The 27,143-nt window shown below is 41.9% G+C and overlaps 3 protein-coding genes across 3 annotated transcripts; 1 reads left to right on the plus strand and 2 right to left on the minus strand.

Annotated features, from left to right (window-relative positions):
* The first annotated feature begins 177 nt into the window (after window positions 1–177).
* Window positions 178–2,723, plus strand: bloc1s6 (biogenesis of lysosomal organelles complex-1, subunit 6, pallidin). Its single transcript, XM_068739074.1, has 6 exons — window positions 178–204; window positions 439–536; window positions 1,717–1,855; window positions 2,068–2,155; window positions 2,253–2,339; window positions 2,421–2,723. Exons 2-6 carry the CDS (start codon window positions 476–478, stop codon window positions 2,538–2,540), a joined length of 495 nt encoding a protein of 164 aa, XP_068595175.1. The 5' UTR covers window positions 178–204; window positions 439–475; the 3' UTR covers window positions 2,541–2,723.
* Window positions 2,724–11,368: 8,645 nt separating this feature from the next.
* On the minus strand, window positions 11,369–13,797 carry mibp2 (muscle-specific beta 1 integrin binding protein 2). The gene is made up of 8 exons (XM_068748193.1): window positions 13,626–13,797; window positions 12,821–12,911; window positions 12,572–12,620; window positions 12,251–12,437; window positions 12,078–12,149; window positions 11,885–11,991; window positions 11,713–11,807; window positions 11,369–11,621 (listed from the first exon to the last, which is right to left on the minus strand). The coding sequence occupies exons 1-7, from the start codon at window positions 13,649–13,651 to the stop codon at window positions 11,722–11,724; spliced, it is 618 nt and encodes a 205-aa protein (XP_068604294.1). The 5' UTR covers window positions 13,652–13,797; the 3' UTR covers window positions 11,369–11,621; window positions 11,713–11,721.
* A 3,572-nt stretch (window positions 13,798–17,369) lies between these two features.
* LOC137917888 (lactadherin-like) lies at window positions 17,370–25,817 on the minus strand. Its single transcript, XM_068760621.1, has 10 exons — window positions 25,754–25,817; window positions 23,613–23,738; window positions 23,405–23,536; window positions 21,014–21,127; window positions 20,463–20,644; window positions 20,219–20,374; window positions 19,470–19,614; window positions 18,872–19,074; window positions 18,638–18,790; window positions 17,370–18,122 (listed from the first exon to the last, which is right to left on the minus strand). The coding sequence occupies exons 1-10, from the start codon at window positions 25,815–25,817 to the stop codon at window positions 17,979–17,981; spliced, it is 1,419 nt and encodes a 472-aa protein (XP_068616722.1). The 3' UTR covers window positions 17,370–17,978.
* Window positions 25,818–27,143: the final 1,326 nt, after the last annotated feature.

The raw sequence follows: 27,143 nt of genomic DNA on the forward strand, positions 1-27,143 counted from the left end.
CTTTGTTTTACTCCTGCGACACTTCTTACTGTCATAGTAGTGCCGGTGTAAACACACAGCCGGTCTCTCCTTCCACTCGGAAGCGACGCGAGCAAGTTTGGTTTCGTTCGCAGTCACGTGACGACGCAGCGGCAGTCACGTGACCTTTCCCCCCGACGCAGCAGCAACAAATCCGAAGATCTTCCCGTGGAGTCTCCTCTGCAGGTAAACACAACTCCACGCGTTAAGTCTCTGTTAAAATTGATCAAATGACATATTATGGGATGTTTACGGGCGGCGGGCGGCTGTTAGCGCAAAGCCAGCCGCACAGGAAGATGATAAAACCCTTCCGCGGAGGTGGGCGGTGTTTGAGACAAGCTAACGTGAGGACCAACGAGCGTTCCCATCAGCGCACAGCTTTGAGTTCCAGATGTTTGATTACGTTTGATTACGTTACAGATTGTAGGAGACGTCTGGGCCAACTCGGTCGTCGCGTATGGAGGGAGAAGGGATGGAAGGAGACAAACCTTCGTCCCATCGTGAACCTAAAACAGAAGGTAAGTCTGTTGATGCTTCAGCTGCCATTAGTGGTTGAATTAATTCACCCTCAGCTGCAGCAGAAGGAGCTTAAAGGATAATTACAGTTGGAAGCAAATGTATTGTAGCGTCCGTCGGACGCTGGAATAAGCACACGGTGGATCTCACAAAGAGCTTTTAATGAATGGTCACTGCCGGCCGTAACCACGCCACAACAACAGAACGGGTAACTCTGTCCCTAACTCCCGCAGCTCTGCCGTTCTCCTCCTCCCCGCGGCACCGCCCCTCCTCCCTGGATGCCTTTGCATCCAGGGAGGAGCGTAGGAATAATGAACACTCCTAAAACATGAACCGTTACAGTATTCAATTAAGGTTTTCAAAATAAATACATGTATCCCTTGTTTTTTTTTTTGTTGTTGTTGTTGAGCATCTTTTAGCTGCTGTAATAATGATGTGTAATCCAGACACCAGCTTCTTGCAGCTTTCCCTTGCAACCTTAGTTTATTCCTCGGGGATAAAGGCCTCCCGGTTCTGCAGTAATCCTGGGTTAACAATGCAGAACCACCTTCTTCAAATCCCACTCAAAGATTTCTGTGGGATTCAATCAGGCCGCTATGACTGGCTCTGGGAATGACCCACGACTTCCTGTGACACCAAGCCTTGGTCGACTTTGACGTCTGGCTGGGATCATCGTGCTTTTGGGATGTCTGATGATGGTCAAGCTTCATCTTGAACATCATCTCTCCAGCATCGGCTTCACTCTTCCTCCTCGAGGCATTCGTCTGATCCACTGTCCTGAAAAGTTCCAGATTTGTTTCACCACTAAACAGAAGAGAATCAATAAATAAAACTTCTACGGTTTTTAGCCACTGGATCTGACTTTTCTTGCATTATTTAACATCATTAAATTGATGTAACCACTCGTTCCTTGACCCTAACACAACCAAGTATGACATGAGGCGTGCTCTGGCAGTTTTTCTGTCTCCTACTCCTGGGAATCCAGCTTTGTGTGAGATTTAACGAACGAGGTTCAAGATGTTCGTGAACTAATTACGTCCAGGAAGGACAAAACACGTGTTTATGATGCCGTCACTGTCCCGTGAGCATTTGCTGCAAAATAAACATGGGTGATGTGGGTCGGACTGCACAGCCTCTTCAGTCCAGACTTTATTCAGCTGATCTCTCTGAAACATTCGACAGATCTCCAGCTGACCCGGCAGGACGTTCCTGCGGAGGACGTGTTGGCGGACAGGAAAGCAGTGGATAAACTCACAGAAGGGTTACTCTCTCACTACCTACCGGATCTGCAGAACTCTAAACGAGCTCTCCAAGAACTCACGTGAGTATTTGACATACAAAGACCGCAGTATGCGGGAGACAAATGGAGGCAAACCGGTTGAGCGGGATCAGTTGCTGTAATGCAGTTAGTGATGAGGGCAGCACAATTTAAACTGTTATTTATTTATATACTTCCTGTCAATGCTGGCAGGATGTTAAATATTCGGAGTAATGTTGAGGTGAAGAAACTGCTTTTTGTTTCCTTCCAACCAGACAAAATCAGCTGGTGTTGTTGGACACACTGGACCAAGAAGTCACCAAATTCAGAGACTGCGACGCTTTACTGGACCTCAGCTCACTGGTATGTCTGGACTGAGTGGATAATCTTACATGTACTCGTGTGTTTATACTTCCTGCACAGACGGCAGGAGCATTTTCTAACCCTGCGTTGTCTTTAGTTTACAGAGGCGAAGGTTTACCACAATAAACTAGTCAACATAAGAAAAGAGATGATTACGATCCACGAAAAGACGACTAAACTAAAGGTATCGCTCACCTCAGCCAGATCAATGCTAAAAGATGAGGCGCAAACATGCTGATCAGATGCTTGGCTGTTGTGTTCTCAGAAAAGAGCTTTGAAGCTGCAGCAACAGAAGCAGAAGGAGGCGCTGGAGAAGGAGCAGCTACGGGAGAAGGAGCTGGAGCGAGAGAGGCAGCTAGTCGCTAAACCTGCTAAAAGAACATAGGATCCTGAAGAATGTCTGCTGCATTGATGGACGTACACGTAGCATGTTTTAGCCTTAGAAACATAAAATCACACAGACCATTTTCCAAAGTAAAAGGATTTGTTTTTGTTAAAAAAAAAAAAAAAAAAAGTGTTGCAGCCATTCTTGCCTTTGGCAGAATCTCGCAGTAAATAAGACAAAGTGGTGCCATCCTTTCTAGATTCTGGAATCTTTTCCTGTCATCCAGACACTGCAATCAAAACGTTCTTACTCTTACTTGTCTGTTGTTGTATGATGTTGTAGTTGCCGGTGCTCATCGATGTGACAGACTCGCTTTGAATAATTGCACAACTCTGCAGTAAACACAAACTGCAGTGATGTTCTATTTTTTATTTTTATATTTTTACAATGCCTTATTGCCCTGTCTAGAGCAGGTTCCACATATCAGCAGGTTTTTATGGTAACAGCCGTGGATCCAACTTTATCACCTGTTAGTTGTTTAGAACAGTTTTGGATGACAGCTTCTTCATCAGTCGGTTGTTCTATTGTTAAAATAAGATTGAGATTAACTTCAACATATTTTTGGGGGGGTTTTGCCTTTGTTTCTAACAGTATTATAGAAAACACTGGAAGTATCAGGTCCCTGTTGTCTGTCACCGCTTCTTTTTATGCCGAACATTCTTGCCTTTGCGTCTTTCTTAATTTAATGTGTAACCGTAATCTAAAGCAGGAAACAAGCACCAAGTTTCAAAGTGTGAATCACACTTGATGTGTCGCCAATTTAAGAATAATCTGTTAAAAATATTGCTTTGGAAAATGGTTCACCTCAACGACTTTATTTGTGAATGTTAGGCTAAAACCGATCCTTTACGCCCAACTTCGCCGATATGACCACCGACCAAAGACACAGAGGAAATCAAGTACTGCTAGGACTTCCTGTTATCAGCGTCTGACAATGCACGCCAAATCGAGCACTTCCTTATAAAGTGCAGGTGTTTTCTGCTGTCGGGCGATAACTCTGAGGAGAATCAATGCGTTTGCTGTCTTTTTCTAAAGATGAAGTGTTAATATGTGTTGTCAGTGGGAATCATCGCCCCGAATGTATTAGAACGGATTTGTTAAAAGCAAAAAGATGTGCACTAAACAAGCTCTTCTAACTGTTTAGTTTAATAGTGTTTAGTAAACAGCATCTATCAACGTGTTCCATGAATGTTCACAGAGGCTTCTAGGCACTACTTATGCCTGAAACTCCACTATTTGTATATCTAACAATAAAAGCAACACAAACTTGTATTTTGCTGGCTTTTGTCTGTGTTTCTATTTGTGGTTTAGCAACATAAATCAAAAGGTTACAAACAGATCTTGGTGACATTTTCATGAAGTGTTGGGAATGTTACCAGGAAACGATGATTATATTTTGGTGATGATCCAGAAGAGATCCTGGATTCTGGATCACTTTTGCATTTTCGTTAACATTGCAGTAAATGGAGGTTCAAAATGTGTTCCTCTATGTCTCGGTTGATTATTGACCAATGTTTATGGAATTTGACACAGTCATGTAGGGTGGGGGCCTCTATCTTACCACTGAATTTCTTCCAGATTGGATCTGGATTACCAAGTTTTGTATTATTATTTTTATGGGGCTACAATTGTGTTTCGGCCTACTGCGTATTTAATATTAGAGATAGAGATTTCTAACAAGCGTCCACATCAGAGCATGTCAACGGATGTATTCCATCTTTAATACCTGAGGAGACAGATCCAGTTGAAATCGGGGTACATTTTCACAACAAAGGAACATTATTGGACCCTGAAACGCCACTATTTGTATATCTAACAATAAAACTTGTATTTTTACCTCCACAAAGGAAGTTTGGTTTTTTCCTGGCCTTTACCAAGACCAGTCTTGGGCAAGTTACTCAATGTCAGTAAAATATTACTCATTAATAGTTACTTGCTTGAAAAAGTAACTGATTACTTTTTACTTTTAGCTACTTTTTTTCTTCTCACCCTCAATAATGGCATCCTTCCTCCCCAAAGTCTTCCTTTTTGCATGTTCAACATTAGCAGTTGTTTTTTCTCCTCTTTTCTACAGCCTACATTGTAAATTCTTATCCTCATCGCCGAGAATGAGAATTTACAAATACAATACAATGTATTTCAAAAATACATTCACCATAAATATTTCAAATTATTCATTCGTTAAAATAGATTTTAATTTGGCATGAGTTTGTTTTCTTAAAAGGTTGGTTTGAGGCGCATGTGTCCGATGTTCAGAATGATGTTTGTGCCTTTTGGTCCCCTGCAGCCTTTGATGACGTCATCCGACAGGCATCAATGCATTGGTTTGTGATTTGTTTGTGTGAGACCCGCACAGATTACAGATTACCTGTGCGCAGGTTCGATTATCCGTTCAGGTCTGACGTCACATGAACTTCCTCAGTTCAGCACCGAGCCTGCATCGAGCTTGTCGGTCCACCAGATGTCAGCAGAGACCAGAATGGATTTCAGGATCAATGACGTCACATATTAATCCATTGATGACTGAGTTCCTCTTTGTCGCTCCTTCAGTAATGCACCTGCTGACTTTACTGTCTGCAGGAATCGGAGGAATACCTAATCAGTGACTTCCGATTGTGTAACCATTGCTTGTATCCCAGCCCGGTGCATTACACACCTTTTAACCTGCAGGATTTAAACGTCTATTTTTACAATGCCTGTTCTCTGCTGTATATTATATCCCTTTAGTTGTTAATTAATTATTTGCTGAGTTTGTTTCCCAGTGAATGTAATTATCAGTTAATAGTAACCTGATAGTATTCAGCATGGTAAACACTAGACCAACGTTTTAAACACATCCTAGACACTATTGTCAGACACCAGCCGTACGATCCAGAGTTTGTTTTTGACAGAAAAGTAGGTTACATTCCTCTTTATCCCAACACAAGCATGTGTTTGTCCCACACACACACCCCCTCGTTACATTTACATACTACTGCAGCAGGAAACTCAAAGTCAAACCAGCATGGCTTGATTCGCCTCCACCCAGTCTCTGTGGGAGAGGCAATGGCACCGCAGTGTGACCGTGGAGGGGTCCAGTCCCAGGGAGAGGGGCCACCATAATGCACACCGATGAAAGCGAGGCGGCGCAGCAGGAGCCGCATTTAAATATAGCTCCAGCACCTTGAGTCTGGGGTTTGTGTGACATTTTTCTGTTTCTAAATGCAGTGGTTCTATATATGAATGCATTTTACTGCACTCACTGCTGTCAGTGTTCTTCATTCTTCTGAAAGGTGGGTTAGTGCAACACAAGTGCCAACGATTGAAAGGTCAGCTGGCCGGGTCTCGTCGCAAGGCCGCAGAGCCATCCCTGAAAATAACAGGACTGTCACAGCAGTAGTATTTTTCAGTTAATCTAGGATTATCAGTTATTTTTGGTTAATTTGAACCCTTTTTATTTACAAAAAATGTTATTAAATCAGTAACTTTTGTATCAGAAAATGAAATCTATTTGGGTTTCCAGGGAGAACCTGTTCCGTAACCAATGATGCAGGCATTCATCACATTAAGATCCCTTAATGTCTGAATTTGAATATGCATCTCAAGGTTCTTTGATGAATTAATTAATTTAATCTTTTTTATTTGAACACTTTTATTCCAATAGAGTGATTTCTTTCTCTTATAGTCACACATCAGAAATTTGGTCTTGAACAAAACTTGAATAGTGCTGTGTTTTTCCAGGAGGATTCAGAGGTAGACGTCTCAGACAAGCGGTGGTTTCCGAGGCTGGGCCCTTCTCCTCCGAGCGTTTTAGCGTGCGTCTGCTTTTAGAAAAGTGGCCGTCGGAGAAAAACACAAAATCCCATTTTGCCAAAGCCACAAGTGAGTCACTATAGGGCAGGAGAGGGAGCAGCAGCAGATGATGATGCAGTGCAGCGGATGGTCTTCCTGTCCAAGTAAACAGTGATTCAGACGGCTGAGGAGTGGGAGGCTGTGGTCGGCTTCAGACTGGCAGCGCCAGGCCTCACCCAGATCCACCATAACAGGAAATGGTTCATGGGCCCACACTGATGACGGCTGCATCATGTTATTATTTCCTCCAGGTTTTACCAGTGGGTCGGTGCGGTTGGATGCGTGTGCTCCATGTACCGTGTGAAGAGCTGAATTCAAAGCTTGGAAAACATCTCATTGGGGTGGGGGTGGGGGTGGGGGGTGAGGTTGCTTTCCCTTCTCAGCCAGGGCTTATATAACTCTTCATATGAACATCCGGATGGACGAGCATGGAGAACATTTGTAATCTGGTTTCTGTGACTCAACAGATGGTTGGCTGTGGATGTTTAAGTGCAGCAGTTTACTGTGTAAACACCACATTTTATAATAAATTTATTTTAAATATTTCATTTAGTTAATTTATGTTATACAATTACATTTTGGTTAAAAGTTAAAAGATTCTACCTGATAAACTGATTTTTATAACATTACCATGTATTCTGGCAAGATGGAGCCAGCTTCACACGTTCTAATAATAATAATATATAAATTATATTTTATTATATGTTATATTAGCGACCAGAAAATGGAATTTCCCATTGGGATTAATAACGTATCAATCGATTTGTCTAGTAGTTTTAAACGGGACACATGCAGTGAGTCATGGAAGAAAACAGGTTTAAAGTTTAATAAATGTAAAAAACAAATAAAAATCTGAAAATAAATAAATAATTGTTTTCTGAAAGGGGTTAAAAATAAAATGCACATTACGTTACCTTTTGCATGTTTTTTGTGTGAATGATCAAAAACTGAAAACTTTCTCCAGGGCTAATTATTCCCACAATATAACTCCCGTTGCATTCCTAACACTCCGGATGATTTCAGTATGGATATGTGACTGTTATTACAGACATTTAAGTTTGATCCATCCGTATAAGCAATTGTTCCAGAAGTATAATTTCCTGCTTCTCTGGGTGGTAATAATTCTAAAAATGTACCACTTATGCTTACCTCTGAAAAGTGTCTAGTCCATGAGTACTTTTTACATTTAGATGGCTACAGATAGTTTCAAAAAAGTGGGAAAAAAATAAATAATCTCCAAAATTATAGAACAATCCCCACTTTCCATCCAGTTTTGTTGTAGTCCATCAAGTGCAAAAAATATAGCAAAATACATACATTTATTCAGATATACTTGAACATGTTCTTCACTGAAGTACTTAATTTCTTCACAGAATTAATAAATGAAGTTGAGTGAAAGGTTCTGAAATCTAACGGTGTAGAAGAGTCAGAATACTCAATAGCGCAAACCTGAAGTCAGACTTTACTGGTGCCTCTGAAAACATTTCCAGTAACCTTAGACCACAACATCTTTATTAATATATGTTAATTATTCATTAGTAATAACACAATAATAAAGTATGGCCTTTGGAAACATTTGAAAAGGGACCAATAGGCAAACCACTTCCGTGCATGTCCTTAACGCATCTATAACTCTGTGTACAAGTTTATGACTTGTGAGCACTTATTTAAATTGTAGTACTGCGTACTTCTACTGCGCTGAAGGTTCTTAAATACTTGCCGCAGCGATTTAAAGGGAAGCCATTAAAGTGTCTTTGCTGGTCGCAGACCAGCGTGTTGTGTCTGAGCTGTGGTGTCTTTTCTCCAGGCCAGTTTCTCTCCGTGTAAACACAGACGGCGCTGGTAAACCACACTCTGGTGAGGAGGCTGTTTACACGCTGACCCCCACACAGGTGTGGCAATTAACACTGCTCGTCACATGGGGGGGGGGTTCAAAAACAAGTCCTAAACCTTGATCGTCACAAAAATGGTTTCATGGTGAGACTGGCCGCTTTCATTGCCTCCGTTTAGACGCTCATAAAAGTAGTAAATATAGAAATGACGCGCGAGACGCGCCTTTCTTGTTTTAATTGTTTGGGTGGAAAATCAAAAGATAAAGAGCAAAAAAATGGTTTCCGACAATCAGCCACAGAAACAGCCCCCCCCACACCCCCACTGCCAGCACGGCCGTGTCCGTTTGACATGCAGATGTGATAATCCCAACCTTAATTGCATGGTTAGAGGCCCCGAGCGGAGGATTTATAGTGTTGTTTATGCGCTTTATATTTGCGTCAACCACAGCAGACTGCTGCTTTCCCTTCTTCTGGGTAAACAGGAGAGCTGCGCGACCAGACGGAAGAATAAACGGGCGCAGCGCAGACGCGCTTCAGAAGGATGCGGCCAGAAAGGGCCGAGCAGACGCGCTCTCCGCACACAAAGATCCAGTAAAAGCCAGTTCTCCGCAGCGCTCATGACCCCCCAGTGTGGCGGTTGGTGCGATGTGAGAAATTGCAGGGTCTGTTGTCATCCGGGGACAGAAGACGGTGTCCGTCTGTCACTGCGGGGCCGTTCAACCATGATAAATAGCACCAGAGGACCACGAGTTTACAGTAGTTTCTGCAAGCAAAGGCCAAATCCACTGAACGAGAGCACAGTTGGTTTAACATTTTTCAAGATGTCCGTGAACGCCTCGTCTCCTTGGCAGAAGTAGAGGCCAGAAAGCAGCCATGCCTGCAGAGGTCAAGGTCATATGGCTGCTTATCATCCTTTTCCAAGCCTGGAAAGGCTTCCCAATAACACATAGGAAATTTAACATGTAGTGAGTTGCTTCTAAATGCTGAGCGGCTCACAGGAATAACTGTCTCTGTGCGATGCAGAAAATGCTGAAAAACAATTTGTATTTTCTTTGTGACTTTGCAAATATGCCAAAAGTATGGCCGAAAAGTTTGATTCCAACGAAAGCCATTGCACTGTAAAGAGGTAGAGTGAAGTATTCTTGCTGTTTGCGTTGCCCTGCTAAAGCAGGCGGGATGGCATTCCTATGAGGGGCAGGATTGAAATAGGATCCCTTCTCTCTCCGATGCATTTGAATGGATTGTTGCTATGCAACACACCTGACTGAAGTGTGAACAGTAGCAGACGTGGCATGAATCTTTCGTGACTCAACTTGTGTCTTTGAGCAGATGAATGAATGCGATGAACACACATTCAGTCTGGATTGAAGGGAGTCCAGTCCAGGAATGAAGTGCTTTTACCTGTCAGCATTAGTTACACATATCATGAGCACTAACTCACTTCTATATCATCACAGATGCTGCAACACAGATGTTAAGATTTTCATGTGTATTAAATACTTTTTATTATTTTCATTTGAATGTTACATTTTATATTCATCTTTACTCAGGGTTTATTTATTTTAGTGTCCCACCTTTTTTATTATTATTATTATGGATTACATAAACTCTCTTGAGCAATTGCAAACTAAATCAGTCTAAATAAGGTGCCGGTGTGGCCATGCTGCTGCTGTAAAGGCCCAGATGCGTCCTTCATGCATTCTGTCTGGATAAACCCATCAGAGCTGCTCTTTGCTCCATGAGCGATCTAACACATGCTTTCTTCGTCAGACCTCCATTTTTCCTACATGCAGCACAATATTGACATTTGTGGGATATTTCATCCCGGCGTCAGACACTAGTCAGTGGGAAGACAGTGACTGTAAAACAGAGTTCAGACAATAGATGTGAAAATATACTTTTGTTTGTTTTGAGATATAAATTTAAATGGCTCATTTATAAAAAGAAAAAAAAAGAACAGCACAAAAGGAACTTCAGAGGCTCAGGAAATTAGTTACATTGACCCACATGCAAATTATAAATCCACGCATGTGTTGCATTATCATGGGAGTGTGTTGCACATATAAAATGTTTTTATCTTCAGTTTCCACAACCCAGCCTCCACCCCTTCAGTTACCAGTTTTAAGGACAAGTTATTGCACAAGAGGTAAAAAGCATCTTAATTAATACATAAATAAATGTCTCAGCACAAAGGAATGTTAAAAATATCGCTTTGGAAAATGATTCACCTCAACTTTATTTGTGAATGTTGAAATAAAACGTGCAAAAACTGATCCTTTATGTCCGACATGTTGCGCTCAAGTCGTTCACGCAAGGGACAAGTGCATCAGAAAATTGATTCACCCTCTAGTTCTATTTGGTCTTTCTGAACTATTTCATACAGAAACTCATTCTAATGGCATTAAAAATAATTGATTGCTGTGCTTCACACTTTGGATGAACATTTTTCATTGTCCCAACCGCTTATTCCGTTATCGGGTCGCGGGCCAAGCCGGAACCAATCCCAGCAGTCAATGGGCGAGAGGCAGAGGACACCCTGGACAAGCCGCCAGTTCATCGCAGGGCAACACAGAGACAGACAACCAGCCTCACACACTCACACTCACACCTACGGGCAATTTAGTGTCACCAATCAGCCTAGGCTGCATGTCTTTGGAGGTGGGAGGAAGCCGGAGAGCCCGGAGAGAACCCACGCAGACACGGGGAGAACATGCAAACTCCTCACAGAATGGCCACAAGTCGGAGACGAACCTGCGACCATTTCGCTGCGAGGCAACAGTGCTTACCACTGCGCCACCGAGCCGCCATACTTTGGATGAACATCTTATTCATATCCATCTGTCCAGCACAATGCACTTTTCCAGGCACGCAATGTTGTAAAGGTAATTCTAAATTTATTCTGATGGAGGTTCTTCCAGAGGAACCATGCGCGTGTCTGGGTATAGATAAAACCTTGTGACTCTACTCGTCGCCCCACCAACTGCTGCCTGGTAGAGATAACGAAGGCTGTTTACATACAGCACTCAGCTGAGCGACTACACGTGGATGTCAAGTGTAGAAAACGGCGACTGCATAGAAAACCTATTTACAGAAATGGCTCCTTGTGCGGTTCCACTTTCACCGACTTCATCTTAAAAATAATCACAAGAGCACAGAACTGGCAGGAGGTCATTTATTGGCACATGCAACCACCCCTCTGCACATATACATAAAAATCGGAGTGTAGGCTGTAAAGCAATAAATAGGGTCGATAGAAAAATCATGAAAGCACTGATGCCACAAGTAAAAATAATAAGTTCGTTTTCATTTAAAAAAATAAAATAATCGTCAGACAAATGAGCTGCCAGATAGAAGCTAAAGGCAAGATGGCCGTCTGCTCGCAGGATGAGTATATACTCCGATCAACCGATTGAATGACCTGCGATGAAGAAGAAGGATCACAAATTCACATTTGGACACAAAAACAAAACAAAACAGGACAATCAGCAATGAAATGAGGATTTACATACCTTTGCTTATTAAAGAGACTCCTGGATGTTGTTCAGGATGTCACCGTAGACAAAATTGAACAGCTGTTCCTTTGACTTGGTTCCATCCAGCTGCACTGTAATAATAACAAAACACGCGTAAATGAATAAGAAACTAATAAATATGAAAAGTGACGATAGACCATCCACTTACAGACGTCAACACCGGATGCCTCCATGATGTTCTTGTGTTTCAGATACATGGGCCAGACGTGGCCATCGAACAGGCCGGGGGGGTCTGGCACCGTGTAGTTCCTAGAGCTGCAGACAGATTATACTCCTTAGATTATAATAAGAAATAATACTAATCCAGAAACATCAGTTAAGACAAGTCGCTGAACACTTACCACCTTCTCTTTTTGCATTCTTCATACGGGATGGAAATAAAGTACCGTTGGTTCAGCACGTCGACCAGAGGCCTGCAGGGCAGCAGAGAATAAATTAATTCAAGCTTTACTCTGGTCCCATTTTGTTAAGTGGCGAGAGAGAGAGAGAGAGAGACGAGAGCACGTCTCCTCACCCATGGGAGTAAAGCAGGAAGCCCTCCACAATAAGGATGTGAGTCTCCTCGTTCTTGCGGCGAGGCTTTGGGATGATCTCTGCAGCCAGGGTGTTATTGACGCCGTGAGACTTTTCAAACTTCACCGGGTCGTCCAACCACGCGTAGATGGTGCTCATCATGGCGTCCATGTCCAGAGCAGCGATGACTGGAGAGCAAAAAAAAGGGAAAGCAAACAGTGAGAAATATGTTCAGTGTTTGTTTCTCTAATGCATGCAGCTTACAAATGAAACGACAGCAGCAGCACAAACCCATTCATAAAAAAAAAAAACCCAGGCTTACCATCGTACTGCTTAAAGCCATCTTCGCCAACTTCAATTTGATCTTGGGGCTGAAACATACATTGATAAGATGTACCCGTGTACATTCCAACCAGAGCTCCTTCTCTGCTATTACGGAAAGGCTTTGATAATGTTTAAAAAGACTACAATCCGCCTGCAGCCCAGTAAGCAACACCCTAAAAAAAAAAAAACTGATGCTTGTTCTGTCTAGAATTCAAAAAGAAGAGAGACGTGCGTGTTTGTGGCTCACCTTGAAGAAGGAATCCTGATGAACCACGCAGCAGTTGGGCAGCTTCTTGATCAGCCTGTTGGTGAGGGTGGTTTTCCCTCCGTTGGTTACGCTGCATGCAAGAAATAAAACATAAATAAACTGAGAAGTGATGCAACAAGCACAGAAAGCTGTGGAGGACCGAGAAATTACTACCCAAGAAACAAGTGAAGACCTTGCAGATCGCATAGCCTATTGCTAAATATATAGATCAGCTATTACAGATTTAAAAACAAAAAACATGTAATTTTAAAAAGACTTTTATACAACGTGGAATAATCAGAGGTACATGACAAGTACAAATATTTCAGTTGAATTTTTTGTTGAACAGTTATGGACCATGAAAGCAATAACAGTTTAATCTGGAAAAATTGCGGTAAAAAGACTTTTATACAAGTATATATGTTTCTGAAAATGTGTTTGTTTATTATTATTATTTTTCATTTTGAGTTAATGCCTGATGTTTTATGCTCAAATTAATAAATAAATCTAGTTATAAAAAAATAAAAACAGCAGTAACCGGGTAACTTTTGCTTAAAAGGAACATTTAAAACAGATTTAAAGCATTATTATCCACAGCCTGCTGGAAAGATTCGCGTTTATAAATCAAACCTTTATCTTAAACATATTATTAAGCTTTCACAAACACGTCATTGTACAAATTCAGTGAATTGTGAACCATCTCGAGCATGTCCTGCTCCCCACGTGCGTGTGCGTGTGTGTGACTTCCTTGAATGAGCTAGCTTAGCTTAGCCTAGCAGCCCTTCGTTCATTCCCTGGAACTCACCCTCCAATGCCGATGATGCACTTCATGTTTTAGGATGATCGGAGCAAAGGTTCAAAAGGTCAATGAGCCGGTTTCAGTGATGAGACGGGGAGAACGCTGGAAGAGAAGGCTGCAGCAGGAACCGTCAACTCCGTAAGTCCTCCATGGCAATGAGTTAAGCTAGTAACGTAGAGCAGAGACGAGCCGTCGCTGGACGCGGTCTTCCGCAGAGAGAGGCTGGCTCCTTAGCTGCAGCCGGTCCACATGCTGCCCAGAGCGACGTGATTGGCTATTTAAACACCTCCGCGCGCAGGGTGAACCCACTCCAACCAATCAGGAGCCGTCTTTAACCACAGCGCCATCCCACTTCCTCCAACTAACCATAAGCTGTAATGTCATTTTTAAGAGTGACAAAGTTTGACTTTACCTCTATTCGGGCCACTTTTTACTATCACTTAACTAGTTACGCTGCAATTCAGGCTACTAGTCAATAATAAATAATGTGAGCCATTCTAGTACTTTAAACAGAGAGACAAATATCTTAAGCCAAATGAAGTAAAATGAATTATGAAGCATACATATATCTGGATAAAAACATAATTATAATAATAAATAACATTCAGGGTGACCTTTTTTTCTCTTGCATGTCATATTACACATTTCATACATATTATTAGTTGCATGCACATCCGTGATTGAGTTTTGTTTAATTTATTATTGTTACGTTTTAAAAGCACAAGGTAAATTATTATTACCGTATTGGCCCGAATATAACACGACCCCGGATATAATACGACCCGACTTTTTCAGCCTAATTTCAGTGCAAAAAACACCGTGTTATATTCGGGCCAATACGGTACGTTAATTACTCATTTCTATCATCGTGGCATTGTTGACACATGTAACGAATGTCATTTAGTTAGCATTTATAAGGCTGACATTTTCTAACTGAAATGTAAGCATAATTAACCAAATGTTGACGATATGGTATTTTATATACTGAGAAAACAGCCTTTCAGTTGTTGAGAAATTATGTATTCCTGTATTCCTGTTTAAACCAGCCCACATTTCAGATGGACTACAGCTCCACAATGAAATGGGTCTTAAATACATTCTTTGAGTACAGATCTTCATCTTTACTTTGGGTTTTATATAGTACTTCTAGTTCTATAATCATAAAGACAATTGTTAAGAAATTCAATCGAGAATAAAAACCCTTAAAAAAGTTTATATTTGTCAATTATTGTTGCCAACATTTGACTCTTCTAGTTAATCATGTCGTTACCATAGTTCTTAATAAGAGAGACTTTAACAGACAGGTTAAATTTAGCAGTCTTGCAGTGCGGGCATGATTGCCATGACGTAATTCTTTTCTTCCCTTAAATGATGAGTCTTATTAACTAAACAACTTCATAATGTGAAGAACACGGCAGCCACTCTGGCAGACAGAGCAATGAATATTATGAATCAGAACATCAACAGTTCTGCATGAGACCACACTCACAGCGGTGCAGTGTTTATTTCGCCAGCCGGCTGCTGACCCCTCGGGCCCTCGCTGTGTCGTTTCAAAATTTCCCAACCAACCACATGGCACACTTTCCTGAGGTTGAACGGAAATACGACTGAAATTTGGGTTTGCACCCTCCAGAACCTCAACTATGAAGAGTAAGTGTGGAATCCAGCCTCAGCCTGTAGGACGTATATTAATAGGCTGACTCAGCTTGATTCTGAAGATTTAAAGCCTGAAATTCAGATGAAGTCATGAATTTCATAAATGTTACCATAAATACACAAAATCTGGCATCAGTCTTGGCCAAATTAAAGTGAGCATTGCATTTATAAATGATCCAGTTAGCATGACTAGATTTGTATGGATGCTTTGCTTACTTAAGTATATCATGTGGTATCATGTCAGTATCATCACCGGCAAAATGTGGGCGGACATTTTTACTGTTAGCGTCTCGTGCTTTTCACGCAATTGCTATAATTGACTGATGTGATGCAATCATTTATTCTGCATGCCTCTGATGCTCAATATATTATTTCCCTTTTTAAATATACAGTCAAGCAGGAAATAGATGGTTGTTATATGCTGGGTAGTATTTTGAGACGTTAATTATTTAGAGGTTCCAGTACCAGGGTAAAATGAACAGCTTTCAATTTTCTGCTGGAGGTTCTTTGTGTGATCTGAAGCTCAACCTCAAGCTTTATTTTGTGCGTTTGGCTGCTGTCTTGTGAAATTTTCTCACAAGGCTCTATTTTGTTTTGTAATGCGTTTTGTCAAAAATGATTTTGTGGCCATTTATATACATAGCAACGATGCTGCCAGAGCCCCGAGGAAAAAATAAAAATAAAAATGCAACCACACAACACTAATTTGGAAGCATTTACACCGGCTGCCAGAGACAATTTCAAAAATATTGGTATAATTTAAAAACCCCTCTGTGGCTCTTGGCTGAAATGCGTCTCTGAAGTGTTTGAGACATCGGAACCTCCCAGAACCCTCAGGACATTTAGACAATGGCAACCCGGTGTCTTCTGAGACAAAACAAAATGAAGCAGCATTTTTGTTATCATGCAACTGTGACCTGAAATAATATCTTATATTAGAAATGCCTCATCCTGATCATTCTTGAAATATTCCAACTATTCTACACAATAACGATATTAGCGCACACACCTCCATGAATGCCAACAGGCCCCTTAATTCAGTCAAGCTTTGTCCAAAATCAAACTTCAAAAATGTACAGGCCAGACTATCTTGATTTCAGAATGGGGGGATTTTGATTTGAATCTTCACCAAATTGCCGAAACCCACAGACAAACAAAATATGCCTGTCAGTTCAGTCAGTGAGTGGGGAAGACGTGTTCTAGCGTCTCACCTGACACTTGAGGACGGTTCCTGCCTCTGTCACATTGTTTTTTGGGGCCTCTATCATCTAATGTACATAAATGGACCACGAGACTGAACACAGTTACGCTAAATTAAGTTTAGTTTATATGTCGGCCATGCCTGTTTTGAAAGTGGGGATTTTGTCGCTGATCCCTGATATGCAGCCCAGAGACGCTGAATCCTCTGGGGAGTAAATACCGTCCCTCATATGAATGCCTCATAAAGCTGAGAGACACTGCAGAGGCTACACATCAGTTACTGTACAGCGTGTTCTCCGTTCTTCCTCTGCCTCAGTCACATTTCAGTTCACATATATAGGAGGTCACATTTGTGTAATCCCGTCTCCTCACATCTAATCTGATTGTACGCCTAATAAACGGTGCTTTTTCTACATGACTGGATTTTGCCCAAAGTTATCAGGGATTGGACTAATTCTATTTTCCAATCCTGCTGTGTGATACAGTTTGTCGATCATGTTAAACTAAGTTAACACAGAAGTTTATGAACATTTTGTTATGCTCTCACTGTTAATGGAAAGTAACCTAAAGTCTGTCTGCCACCTGCTGGTTGTAATTAAACATGTATTTGAGAAGCTGACTTCCTGTCTGATCTCCAGGCTCACATCCACCCTCGCAGATTTAAATGCCCTGATGATAAAACTTGCATTTAATGAAATGACGACATATATTAATGGCAGAAGTTGTATAAAGAAGTTTTCTTCTGGGGATATTTCACTTTGCCAAAAAAATCACTATCAATTACAAAACGGTATATGTAAGTGTTGACATTCATTTATAAATGCAATATTCTAAAGATTGACAGATTCACGCTTTGAATCTTCTGATCAAGGAGAAACACAAAGACTTCTTTTTGACATTTAATAAACGATGCTGGTTAAAGACCAATAATTAATACAAATGAATGTAAAACATCTGTTATTTTCTACATATTTCACATTTCTTGTAAAAAGGATTAAATTAAAATGAGAGTATATTTCTGATTGAGGCAGAAAAAATCCTGCTACTTTGTCATTCTCTAAAACAAACAACACATGAACGTATTTCTTTATTGCACAGGCCCTGTGTAATCATGCCAGTTTGTGCTTGAACTGCTAAATAGAAGTTAAAACATTGCAGAGTTGTTAACTGGTTTGAGTGCAAAGGAAGGATACAAGCGGGTTAAGACTGACGGACTTGAAGTACAATTGGAGGATTATTATGAACACAAAGGAAAAATAATATGGGCTACAAGCAAATCTATGCAAATTTTGTTTATATCCATAGCTGGTAACATTTAAATCATGGATACTCAACAGTAACATAAGAAAGTGCTAGAAGTATTAGAGTCTCAGCAGCCGACGAGATCTTTATCCAGAAAAGCAATGAATGAAAGATGAATGAAAGGTCATTTTGTCAGCTGTAGTGAAGAGAAGATGGACTGACTGGATGCCGGACCACTGTTGCATGGCAACTGATGAGTTTTCAGTCATCGCAGCCCAACAGCTCCATGCGTAGAGTGATGCGTTCGTGCCACTCCCAAGGGACGACTCGAACATATCGGGCGTAGAACGGCGCCTCAAACAGATTCTTCTTATGGGTGTTGTTGTCAGTGTTGCCTTGGAAAAGCTGCAAATACAGTTTAAGGCTGCGATGTAAATACAATTCTTTCTTTTAAGCAAATGTTATTATACTTAAAGCATAGTCTGTCCAGTTTTGTTATATTTATTTTAAGACAAGGTGATAATGGAGGAGGAGGAGGGTTTAGATGAGCTTCTACACTGGACTAAAACCCAAATCCTAACTGCCCCCAGACATTCACAGATGCCTGAAGCAGCATGATGATCTCGGGGAAAGAGGCCACGATGAGAGAAACAGGCCGACGGCGCCTCCAGCTAGAGTCCAAAATATGGATCGTCACAAAAAGAGAAGGTATCTTGATATATGACTGCTTTTAATGCTACAGTTAGAGCTACTTCATTGTCAGAGATAGACTGAGAAGAAAAAACAACTTTTAACAACCCACATTGCAGGGATAGACTGAAAAGAAAAAACAACTTTTAACAACCCACATTGCAGGGATAGACTGAAAAGAAAAAACAACTTGTAACAACCCACATTGCAGGGATTCTTGCACGTCTTACCTTATCATCGCTGGCGTTCTGCTTCACCGTGCTCCACGACACTCCATCGTTACTGTAAGCAACTTTAAACGCCGACACAAACTGCACCACCCCGAAGTCTTTGGCTCCCTGAGTGATGATGCCCGTGAGGCGCTTTGTCTTTTCTAGATCAACCTGACGTAGACACAAAGAAAAGCTCCAAACTCCGCAACCTTCTACACACGAGTCCATTCACCACTGATCCCCCCCCCCCACCTGTATCCACTCTGACTGGTTGTTGTGCGCAGGCGACCAGGCATTTGTCTTCCCCTGCTCATCCAGCCGGGCAAACTGGGGGTGCCACGTGAAGCTATCGATGCCCCACGTGCGGAACGTGCTGGAAGCTGAAAGCTGGCTGTCTGAGATGAGGCGTGACTTCATTCCCAGAGGCTCTGAGCAACCTGTCGTGTTCGAATAAACTGTGAATCCAAAGCAGACAGAAGGACGGAGGGCGAGAAAACCACAGCCACAGAAAGAGAGAGAGAGAGAGGAAGGGAAATCAATACACCGAAGAAAAGTAGTCATATTCAGAGGAATATGTCCGATCCGAAGAGTTTGGGAGCCATCAGTGACCAGGTGAGGTAGAAAGAGGCATGCAGAGCGGAAGGATGAAGTGCAGAGCGTGACCGAGCAGCTGGTATAACGTTCCCCTTGCTTATTTGTAGATTTAGCTGCTATGTAAAAAAAATAAAAAATAAAAATGTGGAGGTGGAAGAACACAGTGTATTTATTTTATTTATCTGAAGACAGCTGTTTTAAAGATTCAATAGTTTTCTATGGAGGCCATTATAGTGCATGTTTTCTGTGTTGTTACCGTTGAGTTCACAGCCGATCAGCTCCATGCGCAGCGTGCACGCCTTGCGGCATATTACAGGAATGACGCGAATATACTGGGCCACAATGGGGGGGTCGAAAATGTTGCTCCTTGTGCCGTCATTGTCTGTGTTGCCCACAAAAACCTGCAGCACACAGAGGCTGGAAATTAGGAGGTCAAATGAAGAAAAGACATTTTCTGTGGCATCTGTTGTTTCAGATTATGTAAATACTGCTGCTACTGCAAGTAAAATCTACAGTAATACCTCGACATATGAGCGTTCCACTTCCGAGATACAAGCCCGCCTTCAAGCAATATTTGGCTTTCAGATGTGAGCATAAATTTGAGATACGCGCTTCACTCGTTCAGTGAATTCCGCTGTATTTGTGAATATTCTTTATAATAACTGACGGGTCCAAAGAAAGCGAGCGGTAAGGATGACAGTGAGAATAAAAAATGCATAATGACGATGGAGACGCAGCATGACATTATCGATAAACGTGACCGTGGTGTCCGAGTAAATGATTTGGCACGCCGGTACGAGCGGAGCCCGTCGACGATATGAACAAGCCTCAAACAGATCCTCTTGTTATCAGCGTTGATTTCAGTGTTTTCAGACGGCCGGAACGGGTTAAATTGTTCTCAGTCAAAAATGGATTTGACATTCAAGCGATCTGAGTTAGGAGCGAATTATACTTGTATGTCAAGGTATTACTGTATTCCATTCACGACAAGGGAAGTACTCCGACCTTGTCTCTTCGCTGGCCATCGACTCTGTGCACAGTGTAAGAGTTTCCATCGAAGCTGCTCGACACCTTAAAGGCCTTGATGTACTCGGCCGCGCCCATGCGGCTGGCGCCCTGAGTGATGATGCCCGTCAGACGCATCGTCTTCTGCATGTCAATCTGTTGTCAGCATGTAAAGTCAAGTGTTGGACAACTTCACCGCTTTCATTGGTCAACTTTGTGATTTTAAAGCGCCTGCTCCTCTCACCTCGATCCACGGGTTCCTATCATGGGAGGCCGACGCCCAGGCATTGACCAAGCCTTGGTTATTGAGTCGAGCCAACTCTGGAGCCCAACTCCGTAGATTCATAATCCCGCTGCGTTCAGAGGAAGCGTAAATCTGGGTCGCCACGATTGATCCTCCTTCCATCCCCAGCGGGGAAATGCAACCTGTGGTGCGTACAGTTAGGTCCGATTAAAGGTGGAAGAGAGACATTGCTACATTTGACATAGTTGCTAAATCATACCGATCTACTGTTTAAATAAACTGATCTGCAGTTTAATTGTAGTGCAAAAAAAACATTTTATTTTCTAATTTTCCACTCCATAGAAGTGGAACATTCTACTTTACATCCAATACATTTTGAAGATGTTAGATTCGATACACATAAAATTTTAGCATTTTGCTAATTTCACAATACAGGTTTTGATGTTCTTCAAACTGAAAAAAAAGAAGTTTTTTCAGGAGTAAAATGTGAAGAGGCGACATTGATCTGATCTGTGTGTGATAATAAATGGCGTGATAGACGGTGAACGTACGTCGCTGGCACTGCTTTCCAACGTATGACGAGGGACACTGGCAGGAGTAGTCTCCATCGAGATCTCGACACGTCCCTCCATTGTTACAGGGCCGGGCAGCACAGCCATTTATATCTGGAAAAGACAAACTCATTTTAATCAGGAATTAATTTATTGCTGATATTATGAGGCAACAATCACAGAAATAGGATGATTTTTGGAGATGTGGTTACAGCAGTCCCAAAACTAACTGTGTGTACTTTGGCCACTGGATGAGCATACATAGTACCTTTGAAGTTTTCCCATTCTTTCCTCTCTCCTTGAGAGCCTGTTGCTTTTGTCCATAATAACCATGGCAACGAAACAAGGTTGAGGGACCAATGCTCCCTAATTTCCACAAGGTGGCACCCTTACATTCAGGTTTTTTTTTAAGAGCGCCAGAAAGCACAGTATTACATTTTGCTTTTATAAATAACACAGATCAGGGCTCTTAATATAAAATCCCTTGGTTGACATCATCTCGGTAACAGAAGCTGGGAATTGTTGGTTGTCGTTGGATCATCATGGATGTTTATGATGCCGCCTTCAGTCTGACCTTTGTACCAAGACAGGGACTCGAGTGAGAGTGTGTCCACTGTCCAGCTGCACGGGAGTCCTTCTTTTAATCAGTGGATTTCATGTCGCTCTATTCGGGACAAACGACAAGGAACGAATGTCCAGTAACTGCGGTATGTGTGTCTGGATTATAGACCTATACGGAAATATTTAGAAATGATCCCATGTGCTTCAGTTTAATATATACACATTTGTTTTATCATATAAATTACAAATATATGTGTATTTTTTTAATTATTTTAATGTTGCTCCCATGTTAGTCTAATTATTAAATCCCGGTATATATGAATGAAACCCACCTTCACAAAAACATGAAAGTATCTTAAATAGATGTCATGGGGGAATTTAATAGTTATTTCAATACATATACAGTGCATTCATGTCAATGTACACATTGCACGCGTGTATTTATGCCGTAATGTCTGCAAAGCTGTACATCACATCATAAAACTGATGCCTACCGGCCTTAAGTATAGTCAAAAATGAAAAATGGTTTTCTGCCCAGTCTTATTTTGCTTATATTATTAACCCAATACCAGAGCTCAGCACAAAAGCAGATGTCAGGTTGACGTAATAGCACACAGGGCTGTATAATTCTTGTTCCCGTAAGCACTAAGAGGATTGTTCACTACTTAGAAACAACTGCCTGCAACAGGCACAGCGTGGCTACAGGGGAGCCTACCATGAAGAGAAGAAACTGTGAGATACCCTTACAGATTTGTTACGGCATTACACAACATGCTATCATTCCACATACGGAATGATAGCATGATAAGATGGGTGGTTGTCTACTCATCAGATGGCCGGTGTTTCAAGCCCTGCAGCCCACATGCAGAAGCATATTTGGGCTTTGAGGAGTCAGTCAGACTAGAAAAGTGCTCTGCTGAAATAACAATTTTCATACAATGAGTTTATTCTATCAATCCGTGTCTTTGCCTTTATTGAACATCAAACACAGGACGGGTTCCACCTCATTCCAACACCTCCACACCCCCCAGGACCGAAGACGTACGACTGATTCAGATTTAGACATTGTCTGGGAGTCGATGGCCACACTGCACAAAAGCTACAATTGGTGGTCAGGCTCCGGGCTTTGGAGAGTACCTCTCCAGTAATAGCATTCACTCGGTGCTAAATTTAAATAACTATAATTATATAATGAACCTAAGCTCTGCATGCCATGCACTCGCCATTTGTGTTCATCCATCATTCAATTCCAAAACATCAATGTCTGCCACGTCTTTTTCTACGGAGGATTTTAATGACTCACATTGTGGGAAAACTATCATCTATAATTCCAATGCAAATTGTGCATAGAGCTTGGACTCCACTGTTCTCAGATTCATCCCGTGGCTGGTTTGAGTTTGATCACAGACGGATGCAGCGTTTCGCCTGTGCGGAAGGCGCTTGCATGCTAAAGAGACTTGGCGTTGCCCTTTGCTAATTAGCCAAAGAGAATTACCGCAGAACCCGCTGAATGAGACCCTTTCATCAAACTGCTGAGTGGACAGCATTTCTCCCTCCTTGTTGATTCAATGACAAGATGGAAACTCCTCGTGCTCACTGCGAGTGGCGCTTACTGCCGCTTGTATTCCACGGACGTGTTCAGACTACTGGTACATTTAATGTTCCTTCTTTTAGAATCCCTTTTGAGGTTTGGATCCAGCTCCTCTGCTTTAAAGCGCTGACAATCAAACCCGATCTTCCCTCATCAGATTCTTCATGTCGACCCTTAGAGCTTTTCCACATTCACTCCACAGACAGACAGACAGAAAGACAGCAGCGGAGGGAACGTACTGATCTGGCAGTGGATGCCCTCAAAGCCAGGCTGACATTTGCAGATGTACTCGTTGAAAACGTCTCCTCGTCTCGTCGGCGCGACGATCTCGCACAGCCCGTTGTTCAGACAGGGGTTAGGACTGCAGGGTCCTGACAGAAGGAGAGAGAGATATTAAAGCATGAGGCGTTAACCGTGCATGTTGAATCCTTTAATCCTTTGTGTTACCCGTCTCTGTCAGGTTGCAGGCGTCTCCGGCGAAGCCGTCGGCACAGACGCAGATGAATGGCTCGTCTCCGACCCCCGTCACACACGTTCCTCCATTATGGCAGAGATTCACCTCACAGTAGTCGCCTGAGTAAACGGCATTAAGGGAAACGCGTAGGCGTCAAAACTGCAGCTACAAAGCTCGTTGCTGATTTGAATCACCTGAAGCTTCCAGCACTTCTAGTAAGATAGTAAGGTAGGCTGGGGTAAAACAATGAGTATTATTAAATATTCCTGAAAGCAGGAAGCTGTAAAACATGGATTAAGGAAAAACACTTTGCCAAAGCTGAGACAGCAGACTGCCGTATTCTAACTTTAACGCTCAAGGAGACGAGACACCAAGAGATACCGGCCTACATTCCCCATAATTCAATTCAGCTCTGCACCTTGTTAAACACTAAAGACCATGCCATGTCTTTCAAACTTCTCACTCCTAGTTTAATACTCCTGCTGCTCTAGATGCGAGGTCCAGAATGCTGACTCACAGATCCTGGCTGGATTAGGAAAATACTGGCCGATCCCTCAGGGTATGAGTCACACTAAAGCTGTCATAAAAGTTCAAATCCTAGTTATTAAGCAGCCCGCTGACACGCACGCCACGTCACAGTCACCATTCAAGCTGTAAGCAGCTCCGGGCACAACAACAGCGTTTAAGTAAGTGTTGATCTGCAGGACGTTTAGTGAACAAATACTCTCCCTTTGTGTGAAGTGTGATTCTATATAAAGTATCACACATCTGTGAGTTGCCGTTAAACCTTTGAGAACTGGGCAGGCTGGCTTTGATAAATTGAACATGTATTACAGTGAAAGCTAATCTGAGCGCCCTGACAGAACAACTGACCAGTAAAAATCTGAAGGTTTCAATGGGGTCTAATGTGGAGACGAGAACGCTTGTGAGTCAATGCGGAAAAGAAACCCCTGCTGAAAATAACACGGTCAAAAATTGTGAATGCTTTTTTAATTGAACATTTCCTTTTATGCAGCCAACAGAATGTGGTCTCTTGTGGGATTAAAAGCTTGCAGGATTAGCTGGGTTGCACAGATGCACACACACACACACACACACACACACACAGCTCCTTCAGGATTGAGTAGTTACACAACATTTACAATAAAGCATCCCACAGGTGGCGCCGGACACACAACACACCTGATAGACAGGTGGTTTATAAACAAAACAACAGGTTGCATAATTCATACAAACTTTCCAATAGTGGGAAAATAAGAGCCACATTAGAGTGAAGACAGTCACAAACATGCTGCTCCTTGCTGGCAGCTCATTTCCTGTAGAACTATAGGCGGTGCAAAGGCAGCTGGTCTATGTCGGCTGCAGAGAAGCGCACATATGGTGCTGTTTTCCTCTCCATCTTCACCACCTCTTTATTGATTTTGCAAGAACTTGTCCACAGGGTTCTATACGAATTTAAAATACAGGCATGAACGAAATCTGAGTACATCCACTGTTGATAAGAAAACCTCCAAAAGATGCGCCATCAAGCCAAACAATGATGTGTTACTGTAGGTGGGGCACAAAGGCTGAAAAAACATCCAGAGCTGCTTGTGCTGGTAACAATTTATACATCTGCCTCTTAAAACCTCAAAAAAAAAAAGAAAATCACTGAATATAACAGAACATAGTAATAACAGAGTCTCTGTGTAATAACAGAGCAGCAGCCTCTAACGGTAATAAGATGGCAACCAAGGATTTACAGATTACATATTCCCGTTGCAGGATAAAAGTGTATATTATGCAATATATTATATGATACAAAACCCTGAATGTTCGCTCTAAATAATAAAGACAGATAAATGAGAACTACTGAGGTTTATTATAATAAACATCAGTTTATGAAAGAGCTGCGTTTCCATTAAAGACATCCACACCTTTTCATTCAATCTTCAGTTTTCCCATCACAGCAGGTAAAACAAACGAGACTGTCACTCAATATACATATATTAAAAAAAATGAGTGCAGCATCGTTTGGCGTCCTCGTGGATTATAATCTGGTATAATCTAGAAACCTGTGGGATACTGAATGAACACAAACCAACAAATACACAGGAGCGGAAAACGGGTTCTGCTTGGTTCCGAAAGGACTTACCTCTGACTGGACACAGGAAAAGGACCAGAGTTGCAATCAGTCCTAAATGTCCGTATCGATCCATGTTTGTTCACCCTCAGCAGCTTTGTACCGCTGCTGCCTTAAAGTGCCGTGGGAAATGTCGCAATTCCGAGCCGGGGGCGAAGGAGAGACAAGCTGAGAAATGCGAGAGCCGAGACTTTACGATAAAGCCCGAGTTGACGACGCGTGACGTCAGATGGGCGGAGGGCAGCCTTTAAAAGTGGTGAATATTCATGTTCTCAAAGAAATAAATGTTTTTAACACAATAATAAAAATATTAAAAGCCAGAAACGCAGTCAGAAAGTGCAGACCTAATCCGGATAATCAACAAAAGGTTCTGAATTGTTCTTTGTATCTTTATACACCAACCATGAAAAGTAAAATTGAATCAGAGCCATATTTTTCACTGTTTTTTGAATCCGTAAATCGCGTTTTCAATGCAAAATTACATATTTTTTCCCTGTAATGGTGGATTCTTCTGGATCTAGATCTTTCGAAGATAACAAATCCGTTTGTCCACTACTAATTCCACAGTATCTTGGTAAAGGCCAGCAAAAACAGAACCTCCTTTGTGGATGTATTAATAAGAGCTATATTAATGACAGTGTCCAAAACCAAAATAGTTTTGTTGTTAACATGTATCCCAATTTTAACTGAATCAGTTTCCTCAGGTACTAAACTAGGGAACACGGGACAACATAGAACGGGAGAGCCTGCAAACACTGAGAAAACAGAGATGATGTTCTAGCAGAGAACTGTCCAGAGAGGCAGGAGCTGATCAGGTGAGATGTGTAACAGGTGCCTCTCGTTCAGTTCAACGATGCCTCCGCAGCTGTGCAGGAGCAGAAATCACCCTGCAGCAAAGGTCACCATAGCAACCCTCACAAATGGAGTTTTAATGTTAAAATGTAAGCTTTTTTTCCTGACCTCATTCTGGATCAGGACCAGAAGACATTTTGCATGATAGTGCATATCAGACCCCTTAATGACTGTGACTCTTGGTGAGTGAATTGAATGCATATTTTACAAGATTGGACGTTTGAAAAAGCCTCCAGTATCCACAATCCAGATCAGATCCAGATGAAATTTGGTGATAAGGTAGAGGTCCCCACCCTACTTGACTGTGTAAAATTATTCAATATGAATAAACATCGGTTAATAATAAACCGAGACGTTGAGGAACACATTTCTAATCTCCATTGACTGCAATATTATTGAAAAATTCAAAGTGATACAGAATCCAGGATCTCTTGTGGATCGTCACAAAAATCTAATCAACTCGTCCTGGTAAGATTCCCAAAATTTTCTGAACATTTCATCAAGATTCATCCAGAACCTTTTGAGTTATCTTGCTAAAAGACAGACAAAA

The sequence above is a fragment of the Brachionichthys hirsutus genome, chromosome 1, assembly GCF_040956055.1.
Source record: "Brachionichthys hirsutus isolate HB-005 chromosome 1, CSIRO-AGI_Bhir_v1, whole genome shotgun sequence".
In the NCBI taxonomy this organism is placed as follows: Eukaryota; Metazoa; Chordata; class Actinopteri; order Lophiiformes; family Brachionichthyidae; genus Brachionichthys; species Brachionichthys hirsutus.

Bases quoted from the DNA above. Each gene is read 5' to 3' on its own strand.
- bloc1s6 (XM_068739074.1), top strand. From the start codon at position 476: ATGGAGGGAGAAGGGATGGAAGGAGACAAACCTTCGTCCCATCGTGAA. The intron at 1,856-2,067 runs GTGAGTATTTGA...CCTTCCAACCAG, and splicing joins CGAGCTCTCCAAGAACTCAC to ACAAAATCAGCTGGTGTTGT. The intron at 2,156-2,252 runs GTATGTCTGGAC...CGTTGTCTTTAG, and splicing joins TACTGGACCTCAGCTCACTG to TTTACAGAGGCGAAGGTTTA.
- mibp2 (XM_068748193.1), bottom strand. From the start codon at position 13,651: ATGAAGTGCATCATCGGCATTGGAGG. The intron at 12,912-13,625 runs GTGAGTTCCAGG...TCTTGCATGCAG, and splicing joins TGCATCATCGGCATTGGAGG to CGTAACCAACGGAGGGAAAA. The intron at 12,621-12,820 runs GTGAGCCACAAA...TGTATGTTTCAG, and splicing joins ATCAGGATTCCTTCTTCAAG to CCCCAAGATCAAATTGAAGT.
- LOC137917888 (XM_068760621.1), bottom strand. From the start codon at position 25,817: ATGGATCGATACGGACATTTAGGACTGATTGCAACTCTGGTCCTTTTC. The intron at 23,537-23,612 runs GTAACACAAAGG...TCCTTCTGTCAG, and splicing joins CTGCAACCTGACAGAGACGG to GACCCTGCAGTCCTAACCCC. The intron at 18,791-18,871 runs GTGGGGGGGGGG...TGTCTACGTCAG, and splicing joins ACCAGTCAGAGTGGATACAG to GTTGATCTAGAAAAGACAAA.